This window comes from Equus quagga, chromosome 10 (genome assembly GCF_021613505.1).
Source record: "Equus quagga isolate Etosha38 chromosome 10, UCLA_HA_Equagga_1.0, whole genome shotgun sequence".
Lineage (NCBI taxonomy): Eukaryota > Metazoa > Chordata > Mammalia > Perissodactyla > Equidae > Equus > Equus quagga.
Window position 1 is genome coordinate 115,951,959 of NC_060276.1, and position 17,747 is coordinate 115,969,705.

Here is a 17,747-nt window from a genome sequence, read left to right on the forward strand (position 1 = left end):
TACAGTTTGTGCACAGTTCTGGAACAAGTGCTCTTAGGTTAAAAATAAGGAGGCATCTGCGTCATTGAGATTGCTTCGAGAAGACTTGCTCCTCCAAACTGGCTTCGAAAAATTTGAAAACTCTTAACCAATAAAGTGAAAATATTCCTATCATAAGGTCTGTCTTGGAAATCCAAAGTGATGTTCCTGAAGGGAAAAGAAGAGGCAGTTGTTTGGGTATTTTCATGTGATCCAGAGTTGAAAATAGACAACTAGTCACCATGAAATTACACCATCACTTGGAATTATGAGTTCCACTTCCACAAACCACCTTTAAATCCGAATACATACGAAACTCCGCATTGTCCAGAACACTGCATTTCGACAATTTACCAACTCTTAACAGCAATCTCAAATCTAGATACATAAGGAAAGACTTCTCCGAAATACCTAAATGCATACACTTCTTCCCCGTTTAGAAGTGGCAAAGCCCAGAGGTTCTGCAGCAGGTAGGGAAGCTAAAATTCGCAGAGTGGAGTGATCTCAGAAATGGGAGCTGGGAGACCAAGGGACAAGGGGGGAGCGGCAGAATGAGAAGACCAAACACTGAATTGTGGCGCTAAAATAACAGAAGTCCATGGCGGCAAAAGAAAAGGTCACATGATGTTCCCTAGGCTTGGTGTGGAAGAGCAGGGAAGGACACGTTATCCCTCGCTAACACTGCCACGAAAAGTGATGCACTCTCTTCCACACGCTGATAGGCGAATGGGGGTACGTAATGCTTCCCAGTATGTGAAACACCCTGCTCCAGTGATGTTCACGGGGCTGTCACGGAGGTGGCCATGTGGAGAGTCCCTGGATGAAGGCTGAAAGACACAGTGTTTTGACTGTGGTCCTCATTATTCGGGTTCTGGAACATTAATGTCAGTTCTAGATTTAGTTCCTGGCATAGAATTGCTGCTTTCCTCCCAAGTCTCTTTTGTTCTGATCAGGCGTCTCACTTTGAGGCACTCCGAAAACACATGCTTAAAAGGCAATTGGAATAAAACCCCTGACCGGGTGCTGGGTGACTCTGCCCCTGAGACCCTCTGACTTCCACATATCTACAGGGGGACTGGGGGGCATAAGGTTGTCCTGACCATGCTACAAGGTGTATCGAGTCCAGTGCCTTGCCCAGGTACAGCCGGCAATTATATGACCTACAGCCGAGTAGCTTACAAGTCAGGAACTCACTCACTCACCAGTCAAGCCTTAACAATAAGAACCAACTTCAGTGACTGGAGGCAGAATATAATTCCTCCACGGGGCCTGGAGATGTGCACTGCCACCACATCAGGGGACCAGAACCGGGAGGGGCCAACAGAGGGCACTGCAATGAGTGACTTGGCAAGCAGAGGATGTGGACTCTGCCAACAAGAATGCTTCAAGGGCAGCTTCAAGCAGCTTAAGGTCCAATGAAAGCACGAAACTAATTGTCAAAAATCAATATCCACCTTCTAAATGATCCTCAACCATAAAGCAAGCCTCTGAGAACTCGGCCTTAGGGGCCATTCTCCTCCCTTAACTCCAGGGAGTGCCATCTGTGTCACGCTTCCCACAGGCAAGTACTAGTGGAGGGCTGCCAATGTTTTATTTTGCCAAGTAAAGACTGAAAAAACTCACTCGCATCAACTATCATCACTACTTCATCAGGAAAACCTCTTCTTTTTCCTTCCCACTCCTAGACAGACTCTCTCGGACTTTTTCCTGCACCCCTCTGGCCAATTGCATCCTAACTACTGGACTTTCTCACGCCTCAGTCCTGGATCCTCTTCCTTTCGCGGTGTATTCTCTCTCCCAAGGAGGACAGAGCGGAGTGGGCTGACGCCCTGAGTTAGCCGAAAACCTGCACCCACAGACCACTGTTGCCCACGCACCATAGGGATTTATGAGCAAGACAAGGAGCCTGAGAGTGAGGTTTTTCAACCATGGCACCACTTACACTGTGGGCCACGTAAGTCTTCGCTGGGGGCTGTCCTGTGCATTGTGGGACGTTTAGCAGCATCCCTGGCCTCCACCCACTCGATGCCAGCCAGCACCCTCTCTCCAGTCACGAAAACCAAAAATGTCCCCTGGGGGACAGAAATTGCCCCCCTCAATGGATGAGAACCACTGTGAACAGGGGAATGATGGGATGTAACATCTTTTGAAAAGATCGCTCTGTCTGAAAAAAAAATTCAAAGACGGCAATTTAAATAAAAAGTCACACAGGGGCTGGCCCCGTGGCCGAGTGGTTAAGTTCACGTGCTCCGCTGCAGGCGGCCCAGTGTTTCCTTGGTTCGTATCCTGGGTGCAGACATGGCATTACTCATCAAACCACGCTGAGGCAGCGTCCCACATACCACAACTAGAAGGACCCACAACTAAGAATATACAACTATGTACCAGGGGGCTTTTGGGAGAAAAAGGAAAAAAATAAAATCTTTAGGAAAAAAAAGTCAGACAAATGATGCTGAACTGCACCACCAGTACAAAAATGCACTATTCTCACCAGAGAAAAGCACACGACAACTGAGAAAACATCTCTGCCCATTAGTCTAGTAAAATTGACAAAGAATGATGATATTTAATGATGCTAACAAGATACAGACATCAGGGCTCTCAATCACCACTAGTGGCAGCGTAAAGTGGATAAGTCATTTTGGAAGGTGATTTGGTGGCATCTATCAAAACTTTTAATGTACGTATCTTTAGACTCATACATTTCATTGCTAAGTATCTGTCCAAGGAAACAGTCATTTCTGCAAGGGTGGGGGCCTGTAAATAGATGTGCACTATTTGTGAAAAGGAAAAATTGGAACCATGTAGATGTCCATCCATGGAGGGATGGTTATAACCATTACAGAAGCTCTGCATCATACACTATATAACCACACTTGGCGCAATGTATTTAAGTGTTGAAACAAAAGACTAGAAGATCTCACCCCAACCCACTAATGGTGGGATTAGAGAGGGGGAAGATGGGTGGTCTGTGTTGATTGTGCCTTTGAGAAAAACAACGAATTCATAGATTATTTATTTAATAGAAATAAAGAGGAAAACACACGTGTATGCATGTATATACGTAAATACGTGTTGTATGTGTACATATATGTATAAGCATACATATGCACATGTTTCTAACCCTGGCATATACGTATATGTATAGACATTGTGTGTGCAAATACACACACACAGCCCCGCCAGCAGAACCACTGGTATCCTCACATATTTCTGTTAGTTGTGGAGGAGATTATCTCCCAAATATGTTAAAGACCATATGTGATGGTGTCACATAAACCACACAATTTCTTCAAAACACCTGGAATAGGACAGGTTTTGGTGAGAAGTACAATCTCCCAGTCTCCCAGCAGCTTCTCTGCCCACTGCAGCAGAGTGTGGATAAAGCGACTGGGGTCACTCACACAGATCAGCTGTTGGGAAATCATGCAGGGATGGCCCCGCTAAGAGATCCCAATCCTCCAGCACGGAGCAGGGGTCCTCAGCCTTGGTGCTAGCGACATTTGGAGCTGGATCATTCTTTGTGTGAGGCTGTCCCCTGTGTACTGTAGGATGCTGAGCAGCATCCCTGGCCTCCACCCACTTAAATCCCCTGGGGGATAAAGTGTCGTCCCGTCGTGTGTCATCCTCGTCGTCCACCCCCACCCCCACACACCCCCGTTGAAAGCCACTGTGCTAGTAGGAAAAGGACAGGAAATGCTTGAGTAAGCCAATCAAGGATGTCTTTACAATGCATCTCTGATTTTTAAATGTTGCCAATACAGCCCAGAAAGGCACTTCTGAGAAGCCCCTACTATACCACAAAGGTTGAGACACTGGGGACAGGACCCTCCCGTGTTGCTGCAGTGCATTTTCTAACAAGGTTCTAGCGATCTTGAAATAATACTTTCACTTAAAAGATACTGATGAAGGACACTGTCCTCCCCTGAATAATTTTCTTAAACGCTCGACTTTTTGCCCAAATGTATTATCTCGACATTTAAAAAGTTACTCACCGTGTACCGACACCATCTCTAGATAACAAAGAAATCACTTGCTATGTTTGGTAAATGTCACAGCAAAACATGTAACAATTACGTTCCTAAGTGCAGCAACCATCTATTTTCTGTGTTTTAATCAGCACAGCAAATTCCAGCACCCACACTATGCAGTTCCAGTAGAAACACGCAAGAATGAGCAGAGGGATATTCAGATGAGACAACAGCCCCTGGTAAATGCCAGCGAGCCCGAGAGAAGGAATGCACGACAGACGGAGACTAGGCCCATGGAGATAAGCAGCATGGCTTGGCAGTGGGCCACGTGGAAACGCAAAGCCCACCACGAATACATCATGGAAAGCCAAAAAGAATGGGGCATAGAAGCTCTGACCAAACAGCTCAGTTTGAGCTGGCCCTCTAGCAGGGAGTCATATGATCTGCTTTTGTTGCTATTTTTACATCTTCTAAAAAGACAACAAAGTGGATTTCCAGACATCCCTGAATGATACAGTATACTGAGCAGGCCCAACTATTTCGTTCCAGAAAGGACCCCTCACCCCACCTGCCATTTGGCCCCTTCTCTCCCATCCCCCAAGATAACAGGTCATACTGACCAAAGAAACTTTTTTAAAAAGATATGCTTCACAGCATTCCAAAACACATATTTTAAAATAATTTGAAGATTTTCCAGAAGGCACACAAGAGAAAAGTCTCTAAAAAGAGGACATGAAAGCTAGAGCAGGTCAGAATACTGAAAACACGGGCCCTGTGCACATGGGGAGAAATGTGACATGCTAAAAATACCACGCCTGTGTGAGGATTACGTCCCACCTCCTGGTTTTGCCCATGTTCTGTGGTCAAGACTGGGAGGCAGGGAGGGAAAGACAAATGAAAATGCACAGACAAGGTCAAGTCTCCATCTTCAGCAGGCAGATGATTTACAACGCAGGTCAACAGGAATGACTGCGTTTCAATCATCTCCGTCAAAACGAAACAGACTAGGGACTGCTATCACCTGTTGACCTAATCCTTGTTAAACCGTCTTTTAAACCAAGATACATGGCTTTTCCATTAACCTATGAGTTAGAAGCCACACACATAAAACAGTTCTGCTGAATGGGTCCGAGGGACTGACACTCAGAAGGGAGGAAGGTAGGGGTGAGGTGGGGAGGTGGGGGGGAGGGAGGGAGGGACTTCTGAATTACCTGAGCGGGTAAGGAAAGCCCACAAAGTCTCTTATTTTTATTAAATCATGTCTTCATAATTGTTTGCAGTATTGAGAATTTCACATTTTAAATGCACTTGAAATTTTGTCATATGTATTAAGAAGCTACACAAATGAAGATGAGGATCCTTTATTTTGTATTCTGTCACACAGTGCTTTCTGATAAAAAGTGGACAACCACACTTTTTATCTGCTGAACTCTGCTGAACCTCCTTCCATGGGAGAAAGGAAGTAAGCAGAAAGCAAGATTTAAAAAGGCGCTTCTTACCTCTTTCTGGCTTCCTCATACTGCCAATTAAGCCTGACTCGGTCTACAAGTCTTGTTTTATCATCAAAGACAAACTTTCCGGAACAGAAGGAAAAAAAAGAGGGGGAAACATATTAAAAACATATTTTCAAACGAGAAAATTCATTTAAACTTTCAGCAAGAATAAAGAATATTTTAATTTGTCTTTCAAGTTCCATTTTTCAAAGGTCTGGAAGGAAACACACCAGATATTACTCGGCTGCCGCCTCTGGCCAGTGGGGGCCAGTGGGGGCTGGCGTGGGGCTGGGAAGGCTTCTGCCTTCCCGACACCGGTGGATTTTTTTTTTTTTCTTAACAGTGGAAGTGTATTTATCTATTGTGTAATTCCAAACAAAAACAAATTAAGTTTCACCAGAAATAGGGAATTACTAAGTAAAAGTTCATACAAAGGCAAAAAAATTCATCCCATTTTGTGCAGTATATTCTCTAGTTCCTCAATAAATACAAAAGAATGATGTTTTCCTAAGAAATCACAAGATCTGAAGAAGACGGACTAGCTGTGGGAGGTATGGGCTATAGGACTCCTTCGAATGTTACACAGCGTGTTACAGAGCCCAAAGTAAAGGAAAGAAAGAACAGTATGGAAAAGCCTAGAATAGGGGCACACTGCCTGAGGAGTCAGAATCGAAATGCCATGCTCTGACGTGATCACCAGTTGTACTCAATATTTTCCTACCACTTAGATGGAGGTCAACAAATTCCCAAACAAAACAAAGATCTGTGTGGGAGGTGACTAGCTCACCTTCGTTACCTCTTCCCTTCTTTCCTGGAAATAGACAACTTTAGTTTCAATAAACCGGCTCCATCTGTAGATCTGATCTTACTAGCCTGTATGTTACAGCCACTACGTATTTTTTTTTTAAATAACCTCAAGTCAACAAATATTTGAACATATTTTACTTGAATGACTAGTGATGAATTTATTGATATGAGTCTTGACAGACACCAATGGGGAATTTCTTTACATCTTTATTGCCTTGAACGGCAAGATGAAGAAATGCCTTAGGAGGGACTAAGCATTCTCCAATGAGAACACGTCACAGTTTTACACGTTTCAACAGCCTCATCCGATGCCCCTCCCCACAGTCTCCTCAGGATAAATCTATTTAGGCTGCAGCGTCCCATCTCCAGAAACTGTCTACGCTGGAAGTGAGCTACATGCTACCTCATTGCCTTGTTTGTCAGAGAGCCACCCAGCTGACTCTTCAGCAAGATGTTATTTCTTCAACCTCTTCTCAAACTGTTTATAGAACACTCTAAGCTTTGTTTTTACACTCTTCTTTGAGAATAAAATAATGTTTTAGTCAAAAAAGAAGAAACCTATAGCCAAACAGATCCAACAGGTTCCTGCTTCACAGATCCTATGTAGCCTTACAGCATGCACCCTAACTGCTAAATTCCAGTGTCAGGCCTTGTACTGCTCACAAGTCTGTGCTTGCACAGTCCCAGGCTTAAAGAGCATGTCTGATTACATCAGCACCCATCCCACAAAAGTGACTTGAAGCAATAACTAAGTGAGGTAGGCAGACATACAAGATGGCCTTCAATGGTCTCCACCTCCGGGGAGTCACCCCATGTGAAATCCCCTCCCCTTGAGAGTGGGCTAGACCCATGACTTGACTGTTACCAATAGACTATAACATAAAGGTGATGGGAAGTCATTTCTGTGATTAGGTTACAAAACACTGTGACTTCCATCTTGCTAGCAGACTCTCTCAGCTTGTACACTTTGATGAAGCAAGCTGCCATGCTGGGGAGGTCCACAGGGTAAGGAACCAAAGCTTTCAGCCCAACAACCTGTGAGAAACTGAATCCTGGCAACAATCATCTGAGCTTAGAAGTGGACCCTTCCCCATCAAGACTTCAGATGGGCCAGTAGCCCTGGCTGATATCTTGATTGCAGTTTTGTGATAGCCCTTGAAGCAGAGGACCCAGCCCAGATTCCTGACTCACAATGTAAGTTTGAGATAATAAAAATGTGCTGTTTTAAGATGCCAGGTTTAGGGGTAATTTATTATGCAGCAATAGCTGACTAACACAGTTACAGCTTTTTGATATATTTTTCTATAACAACATGATATAGTAGACATGAAGCTGCCAACCCGGAGCCGGCCCCAGTAAACTCATAAACAAGGAGAATTTGCTGCTGGAGTTACTGCAACAACATAACCAGCCACTCCCCACCTGACATTTCTAGAAAGTTTTACCTAAATCATTAGAGAACTTTCCATCTTACCTGTTCCTCTCAGATTAGTTAAGAGTCTAAATTCTAATTCTAACCTTACAATAAACAGCAATGAATGAGCCCCGGAGCTGAATGAGTCTTGTACTTCTTTCCTTCCTTCACAACAAAATCTTCAGGCAAAAATGCCAGACATTTTTGACTTACAGATTCTTCTCTGTGTGTTATAAAGATGGTGACCGTATTCTTTAAACCAAAGATGTCTGGTCAAAAATATCCAAGTGTACTTTTGAGAACAATGAGGGGGAAACTGAAAACAGGGCAGTTCCAGGCCATCCACAACATAAAGAGCCACTTTTTATTATAGTATACTCCCCTCAAAGAGGTACTACTTGCCAAAATTTCAAAATATTAGCTCATTATTTAAAAATCAGAGTTTTATGTCAATGGTCATTTGCTTTTTTTGCTTTTTACTTATTTAATTTTGGGGAAGGCATTCTGCATTCCATTGATACCTCATCTTTACTTAATAAGCCCTAAGAAAAAGAAGCCGTCCAAACTGCTTTTCCACTTTAACAATTCAATGTCAGACTTCACTCAGTGACATCACGATAGTAGTGTCTTCAAGTATTCACCATCCTGCTTCAAGTGATGACTGCCAACTTGGTTTTTGCGGCTAACTCAAGGCTTCGCTAATTATCAAAAGGGGCAGTATGAAGATTTTCCAAGTCCAAACAAAACTAATTTAATTCAATTTCCTGACATTCTTTTAGAAGAATAAGAAACAGCATCAAAGTATAACCCAAGGGTGACACGGCCACCAAGCCTTTGAAAATCACTGGTCTAAGCCAGAGATCAGCAAACTATGGCCTGCAGGCTAAATCCAGCCCACCATCTGTTTTTATAAATAAAGTTTTATTGAAACACAGCCTTGCCTATTTGTTCACATATCACCTATGGCTGCTTTTACGCTACAACAACACAGTTGAGAAGTTGTGGCAGAGACTACATAGCCCACAAAGCCTAAAATATTTAGTATCTGGACCTTTAAGGAAAAAGTCAGCTGATGCATGCTCTAAAAAGTCATATGTCTGTTAAAAAAAATCTAAACTCAACTCTCAAAAGGATTCCGCCATTGTTAAGAATCCGAATCACAGAGATGGGGTAATAAGCAATTCACTTGCATCCTGGGCCACTGAACCTTCATAGCTAGATATGAGAAACAATATTTTTTTCTTCAAACTTAATGGCATTAAAGTCAAAACATTTCCGAAGAGAAAATAGAAAAACAAACCAAATGAGTGATGGCAACACTGAAGCAGCCCTTCTCTCTCTTGGCACACTCAGCTCTTCCCCCCGGTGAGCGTACCTCTCCAATGATGTCAGTCTGAGAGCCGGCATCGCAGAACTGTTGAGGTAAAGAATCGCCAAGCGCGCCTGGATTGTGAGGAAACTCTTGCAGAGGGTCAGTAAGAGAAAAGCTATTCTTGAAGCCATCGGTGAGCTTGGCCAGGCTCTGGAATAGAATGAAACAAGCCACTTGAAAAGCGATGGTAAGGCTTCTTTTCCCTCTAAAAGCACTCATTTCATTCTGGTTCCCGGTCAGCAGCTTGACTACTGGACAGCCGACCCACTCAAACTCCCATTCTCCTTAGATTGAAAAGAAATGTCTATCACTGTGTACACCTTTACTAAAATTCTCAGTGATTTAAACCAGACAGCAATTGAGTCTTCCTGGCAGCACAGGAATAAAATAGAGAACAACTGTGGTACCACTTTTACTGTTTTTTAAACCTTCATGTTTCCTAAAGAAAAAAAATAAGCATTCCCTCCAAAAAAGCCAAACTCATACAAACAGAGAGCAGAATGAGGGTTGTCAGGGGCTGGGGGCTGGCAGAAATGGGGAGATGTTGGTGAAAGGGCACAAACTTCCAGTTACAAGATGAGTCCGTTGTGGAGACCTAACGTACAGCATGCCGACTATAGTTAACAATACTGTAGTGTACCTGAATGTCAGTGCTCAGAGAGCAGATCTCCAAAGTCCTCACCCCCTCACCCCACAAAAGGTAAGTATGTGAGGTGATGGAGGTGTTAACTCACCTTACTGTGGTAATCATTTCCCAATGTATACGTATATCAAATCATCACATTGTACACCTTAAATTTATACAATTTTGTCAATTACACCTCGGTAAAGCTAGGGGGAGGGTAGGAAGCATTTCCACTCAAAATGTTCTATCAATAAATGAGTCTGACAGACAGGAATGGTACCTTGAGATCTTTATACACCACACAGACGGTGAAAACAGCTCCCAGACAATGCTTATGTATTTTTATAACCTGATTTTTCAGTCATAATTCTACATGGTCAAAAGTCATCTCATATGGATGTTAGTTCGCCAAAAATTAGAGTTAAGTATGCATTGTTGCACATGAAACCTCTTTGGGTGAAAGTTAAAGAGAAATCAGATTTTCTAGGATTTTTTAAAAGGCTTGTGAATGTATTTTTCTTCAGCAGATATTTCTGCAGACACCAGAACGCCCAGGTGCAGTCTAACTCATGCAGCTGGCTCTGGGTCTAGACCAAGGCGTCTCGGAACAGGCCAATACCGCTAAGTTTGTATAAGAAAGACAAGACAATTTATCTGATTTTACTAGAAGAGGCCATTGCCCATGCCTCTCTCTGGAGCTTCTCAGAGAAGATGCTGGGGTCTGAAGCTTCTTCCAGAAATTCTACCTCTAGCCTCCAAGATAGGGAACCTACTTGAGGCAAGTGGGTGGCTTGCCCCAGTTCTGCACACTCGGAAAGGCCAGGGCAGGGAGCTCGACCTCCTGGGACAAGTGTCCCCAAGCTGAAAATCACCTGGTTTACCCCTGGGGTTTGGCCTTGGACTAGACGGGTAACCTCCACAGAGCACCTTGTCCACACATGCAGAGGCCTCAGTAAATGGCAGCTGTTCTCCTTGCTACCAGCACTCAGAGAAAATCTAACGACTGGCCATTTACCTCTCATGACCTGGAGAGCGCATCTGAAAATAGATTTCTGGGTCCCACCTTCAGAGATTGTCCTGCAGTAGGCCTGGGGTGGGGCCCGTAAGCTGCAATTTAACGAGCACCATGGGGACAGCCGACCAGTCTCTCCGGTCCTTGACCTTAGGAAGCACCGCCGTGCAAGGCAGCTATTTGTGCACTGTCTCATTTGGCCTATGAGTCTGAGCTTTGCTTCACAGGCTCTTCTATGTCTCACAGAATCTAGACAAATGCCCAGCAGGTGCTAGGTGCTCATGCAGTGTCCTGAGCCAAAAAGGAAGGCCATGAGAGAAACGACTGAATGCATTCCAGCACCGAGCAAAAAGACCAGTACACCACTATATGCAAAAACCCAGCTTTTTCCCAAAATAACGCAAACTACAGGAGTTCAAGGGGCAAACAAAATAAAGCGATATAAAGCTACAATGATCCTAGCCATATAATTTCAATCTATCCACATGGTGGAATACCATGCAGGCCCATCAGGGACGGAAGCAGCTCTCTGTGTGCAGATACGGAAAGAGGCACAGGGTACTGACGTTATGTGAGGCAGCTGGTGCAGAAGAGGCACGTCCTAGCTGTCTGTGAGGGCGGCTGAACATGTGTTCTCACTTTCACATGTCTGCACAAACACTGGAAGGCACGCAAGAACCTCATGAAAGGAGTTAGAGGAGGTGAGAGAACGGGGTGATAGCAAGCCTTCTTATCATAGACTTTTTGAAGTATTTTGATTATTGAACATTATGAATGTGTCACCCATTGTTGTGGCTTGAACCGTGTCCTCCAAAAAGATATGTCCAGGTCCCCCCCACCCCCCGGCTGCTGAATCTGTGAATGTGAGCTTATTTGGAAACAGAGTCTTTGCGGACAGAATTAAGTTAGGATGAAGTCATACTGGATTAGAGCGGGTTTGAATCCAATGATTGGTGTCCTTATAAGAGAAAATTTAGTCACAGAAACACAGGGAGAACACCATGTGACAACCAAGGCAGAGATTGGAGTGGCACATCTACAAGCCAAGGAACGCCAAGGAGTGCCAGCAGCCCCCGAAGCTGGAAGAGACAAGGAAGGACCCTCTGCTAGAGCCTTCAGAGAGAGCACGGCCCTGCCAACACCCTGATTTCAGACTGCTGGCCTCCACACTCAGAGAACACACTTCTGCTGTTCTAAGCCACCTGGTTTGTGGCGCTTTGTTACGGCAGCCCCAGGAGACTAATACACATATCTTAAAATATTTATATACACATATGCACACACATATATACCTAAGAGATAGAATATATATACACATATAATATTGTATATACACGCAAGTCTTAAAAATATATATGAATTGCGTATATAATAAATGTATAATATATATAGTAAATACATATTTTTTCAAATTTTTAAATAAAAGAAAGACACGCAGGCAGGCAGACAAATGAACACAGGATCTGAACAGCATCCAGGCCACTTACTTGCATCAGGTCCCGTCTCTCCTTCTCGCCTGTACAAATGGCTTTCTTGATGCTCCGGAGCTCGCTCATTATAGCCTGTGCCTCATCTAGTTTATAGTTGGTATGGGCACTTGACATCTTACGATCAATCCTGGTTAAAGAGGAAAAATAAGAGTCATTCCGTGCGAGATGATAACATTCCATTAAACAACAATAAAAAAAACACAAAAGCTTCATAGAAAGGTGGGAAAGAGTTAAAAATAATGTTTTGGCAAAGAAAAATAAAGATCCCATAAAACCTTCCTTGCTTGTGGTAGACACAAAGAAATGAGGCTTGGCTGCTGGATGACTTCCTTTGCTCCAGGAGCATCCTATGCAGGTGAGGACGTTCAAGTCAGGATTCTTGTGTCCCCAACTAATGATTAGGCAACAACATTATTAGCTTGAGTAATTTCCAGAGATTTTAAACTCCCCTCTCTGACAGGAGGATCATGTCTTATTTGTTTATCCCCAGCATCTGGGTTAGTGGTCAAAAATAGCTATTAAATAAACACAAATGAGATCTGTGTGCAAGAATATATGGGAAACAGCAACAAGCAGTGAACTTTCAATAACGATGTCTTGCACCAAAGTCGGAAACTCTTGGTGGGGGGGAGTTGAAAATGCTTATGTCTCCTCTATCTCTTTCTTTATCTCATTTTGGTTCTAATTTACCACTCTCTCTCTCTCCTACTCACCTCCTCAATTCTTTTCTTCAATACAAACATCCACCCACCCTTCCTTCCTTCCAGCCAGCCCACCTTGTGCACACAAGGCCTGGTTCCAGGCGGTGGAGGCAGAGCACTGAGTAAGACAAGGCTTGGCTCCGGCCTTCCAAGAGCAGGCGGTCTCCTGCAGTGCGTCCCTTGTTGAGCCGTCCATATCTAAGTCTTGACCCTCGCGAGCCCTCGGGGCTAAAGAGGTTGGCATATTGTGGTCCAGAATGAACCCCTTCTCTGGAAAGCCATTAGCTTGCGTTTCTGGTTTCAGATCCACCATTACAGGGGTTCTGGTTCTAAACTGTTTCCCCCATGTCACCTGAAAATCTGGATCCTTAACGGCCAGCCAAAACTCTCTTATTTTCCATTCACAAAAGCATCCTGGCATGCTGGTGAGTGCGAGCAACACTCCAGCTCTACAGTCGGACCCTAGGCAAGTCACTTCACCTCTTTAAACCTCGGTTTGCTCATGTCTCAAATGGGGACACTAAAAATCCTTCTCCCATTTAAGAGAAAATGAAAGGAAAGGGCTTACTTGGCAGAGGCCTGGCACATAGTATTTGCATTGGTTATTATTATCATTATTTTCATCATGAAGATAATGCCAAATCTATTTACTCATGGGAGGAAAAGTAAATAATTCACAAGTCTGGTACTTTCTTATCGTTAACAAATTCCTGGCCCCATATGTCACAATTCACAGCAAAACTCAGCCCTGCAGGTGACCTGAGCTATCAGCACTCTTGGACTGAGAGAGGGACAAAGAGAACAAGCAGGAAACCGTTCCCCTCTTTGGAATGGGGCTCCCGGGCACCACAGCACTGCTGTGACGGCCATCAGCTATAGAGCAAACATTTAGGAAGGCTGGTCCCGAGTCCTCTTCCATGGACAGTAGGTACAGGCACACTACAGGATGCCACACATTGAATGGTGACACCCCTAAATCCCAACACGGCCCGGCCATACATTTTTCCATTTTAGCTGTTCTATGGAGAACCAAGAGTCTCCAACACAAGGCAGAAATAAAAGGCCATCCATCTCACAGCACTACATCTGCCAAAGAAGTCCCAACTTTTCTTGCAGAGAAAAATCTACTTATTTATATAACGTTTCCTTGTATTCACCTCCTGATAAAAGGCTTTGCAATACGTCTCATTTAATGCCACAAACTACAACCCAAAGAGGCTGAGGAAGTCTGTAGAAAACGATTACATCATTTCCAAACAAAAAACCTGAGGCCAGAAAAGTCTGATTTCTCTGTTAACAGTCAATGACCAGCACCTCTGCTATCCGAGTTTACTGGCTCCCCCAGAATGAAAAATACAGCAAACAGAGCATCACCTGATACTGACACCATATAGAGAAGCAAAACTCTACTGCACTCAACAAAATTCTTTCAATTGCTTGAAGCTCAAGGCTAATCAAATCCCCACAGAAGTACAGCCACACACCCACTGTTGAGGCTGCAATGAGAGGTGCTAGCCATGTCAGCTCCAGCTTTATACTTTGGTGTTGTGATTTCCTGATGGCTTTTGGGAGGTATTAAAGCCTAAGTGTGGCCATTAGCAAACCCAGGAAAACAGGCCCCAATTCCCATCAGGGACAGGGAGCAGCAGCCCTGTAATTCATCCCACCGGCGGACACTGCAGAGCGCCCAGGAGAACAGAAGCTCAACTGGGATGCCAGGGTCCTGGGCTCTGGCCTTGGCTTTCCCCAAGTGGCTCTGAGAACTCAAAGAAGAATGAAGAGTGGCCTAGAGCAGCTGTTGTCACTCTGTCCTGAGGGTGTCCTGCTGTGGTGAGCAGGAGCAGCTAAGGGTAGAGCCCACGTAGGGCTCGCGGACCCTCACCCCGGCTCCAGCAAGCACCTCCCCTTTGCTCTGCCTCAGATGCTCTGGTTCCACAGAAGATGTCATTTGCAGGGAAGGAAGGGGAAAAAGATTCCACTGTTAAGAAAGTGTCAAAGCTATTAGAAAGCATGACCTCAAAGTTCTAGGAATCCTAGAAATACTATTATTTAAAAATAATTATATATTATTGTAGAACACATAATTATAAAAATGATATTATTATATATTACATAAATGTAACTTTATATCAATATATTTTATATAAGTATATATTATTTGGTTATATTATACAAATAGTATATTAAAATAATTCAATATATCAAGCACCTACTAGGTGACAGGGTCTTGCTGCGTGCTGTAGTTTGTCACCTAACTTAATCCCCTCAACAGCTTTATGAGATAAGCATAACCTTCTCGGATTTTATAATGAAAAAACTGAGGCTCAGAGAAGTTAACTAAGTGGCCCGAGATGACAAGCTAAGATCTGGCAGAGCCAGGATTCAAACCCACATCTCCCAATTCTCAAGTTCGCTTTAGATCACCAGGTGCAGCCAGGCCCCTTGATAGCACAGGTTACCCCCACTCACAGTGGCCAATCTAGGGTCCTTTTGCTTTTATAAGGGCAAGCAACATTTCACAGAATTCAAACCACTTCCATTTTTCAACTGTGATAAATCTTCATCTAACAAAAACTTCAACAGGAAACCTCTTCCTTCACACCTGCAAAATTCATTTATTTGAGAATTTTCTCCCTGTTTAAAAATTCCGTCCAGAACTTTGGTCAAATTCAGAGGATGTGCTCAATGATTTGGTTTTTTTTTTTTTAAATATCACTATTTTCCATTTCATAAAGAAAATCATAAAATCTGTGACTGCCAAAGAACTCTTTTTCTTTAATTTTAATTAAGAGCCCAAGACTGCTTATAATAAAATGACAGAAAACTGATAACTGCTCAACAAAAGGTGGTACTAACAAGGACACAAGTTATTATGCAGTGTGCTATGATCGGAATGTTTATGTCCCCCTAAAAGTCACATGCTGGAATCCTAATGCTCAGTGTGAGGTATTGAGAGGTGAGGCCTTTGGGAGGTGATCAGGTCAAGAGGGAGAAGCCCTAATGAATGGGATTAGTGCCCTTATAAAAAAGACCAGAGAGCTCCCCTGCCCTTTCCGCCATGTGAGGTTACAGTGAGAAGATGGCCACTTAGGAACTGAGAAGCTGCTTCTCATCAAACACAGAACCTGACCATACTGGCACCCTGATCTTGGACTTTCAGCATCCAGACTGTGAGAAATCAATTTCTGTTGTCTATAAGCCACCCAGTCTGTGGTATTTTGTTATAGCAGCCCAAATGGACTCAGACTCAGCATAAGAAAAAATCCAGTACTCAGACCACAGAGTCTTTACTTTCACTCCTCAACAGTATGCAGCAGCTCTGGGGAGGTTACGTGACTTGCTCTGGGTCCCACAGCCAGTGAGAGGTACAGTGAGGTTCACACGGAGGCCCTTCCCACCAGCACTCATCCTCTTCATCACCAGGTTAGCAACACACTCAAAGTCAAGGCCTCCAAACTCGCGCTATGTCAAACCTGAAGGCCACCCATGCAGCCAGTCAAATGTCGTCCCAAAGTAAACTGGTGCTCTTTATGGTCTACTTTGGAAAGAAATGGTTAGAGAGAACAGGAGAAGGTACAGCTTCAAATGATGACCGCAGTACCATGGAGAAGGCATTCGAGAGATGTTTATTATCAACCTCTACCTCCTGTTGCCCTAAAGTGTCCATATTTGTGGTTCAGTTTAAGATGTCCAGATAATGGCACTGGCAAAAATAAACCCCAACGACTTCTTACGCCCACATCTTGAAGAAAAGGACTGCCAGGCCTCTAAAGATATTCCACGTTAATACCACATATTACAACCCAAAAGAATGAGAAGTTTTGTTACAGCTTCTACCATTGACATCACCAGCTCTGGCAAGGGGCCTTGAATGAACCTCAAAAAGCTTCCAGCAGCTTTCTATCAACAGCAGGTCCTGTGTAGAACACCAGACCTGTCCCACAACCAGGGACAATGCTCTTTTTGTTTCCGCCCCCATTTCTGTATGTTTTACTGTTATCTGAGTAGCACTGGGGTTTTCGCACGGGCTGTACCTTATGTGCTGTGCAATGTGTAGAAGAGAAGGAAATGCTATAGGACAATTAATAAGAAGGGAACTGGGCTGATTGACAGAGACTTCCCCGAGATCCTTGCAGCCCAGCCCTCGCCCAGAGGGTCCCAGTGTCCAAGAATGAAGTGAACCACGTGATGGCTCCCAGCAGGCAGGACAGGGACATCAGCCACTCTGCACAGCACTCGGGGCCCAGTCCATTCATTCCACTGAGCCCTGCCCTGTGGCCAGAACTGTCTGGGCCCTGAGGATCGAGCAGGGAACAAAGCAACGTCCTCGTCCTCGTGCGGCATTATGCTAGTCAAGGAGACAGACAACAAAAAGCAAATCCTTAGGTCAGGCAGTGATGGCTGTTCTAAGGAAAACAAAGCCAGGTTCGGGAGAGAGGGTGGCGGAGAGGGCTCCTTTTTAGCTAGTGGTTACGCAAGGATCTTGGCAAGATGTTATTTATTCAGAGAACTACGGAAGGGAAGAAACGGGCATGCGAGAATTGGGGGGAAAGAGCGTTCCAGGCACAGGGAGGTGCAAGTTCCAGTGGGGAGAGCTGGCAGGGTGGCTGGCAGGTGGCCAGGGGACTGTCGTAGATGAGTGAGGGTGAGACTAGAGGAAACGAGGTCAGGATAGGGTGCCAACTCATCTAGAGTTAAGATCGCATTCTAAGTGAGCGAAAAAGCCACAGGGGGCCACAAGCAGAGGAGAGATTTTAAAAGAATCCCCGTGGCTAAGAGTGAGAATGGTGAGCCATAGCAGCGGCTCGCACGAGCGGTTGTGGTGGAAGCTGTGAGAAGCGAAT

General features: G+C 44.3%; 1 protein-coding gene across 1 annotated transcript in view; it reads right to left on the bottom strand.

The window, feature by feature from the left end:
- WWC3 (WWC family member 3) overlaps positions 1 to 17,747 on the bottom strand; it is a gene marked incomplete at its 5' end in the record, with an annotated part of 117,181 nt that overhangs the window by 36,103 nt on the left and 63,331 nt on the right. Inside the window, 3 exons of the mRNA XM_046672906.1 lie at positions 5,489 to 5,562; positions 9,079 to 9,225; positions 12,200 to 12,329. Coding sequence (XP_046528862.1) covers positions 5,489 to 5,562; positions 9,079 to 9,225; positions 12,200 to 12,329 — 351 coding nt within the window. The remainder of the gene's footprint in view (positions 1 to 5,488; positions 5,563 to 9,078; positions 9,226 to 12,199; positions 12,330 to 17,747) is intronic.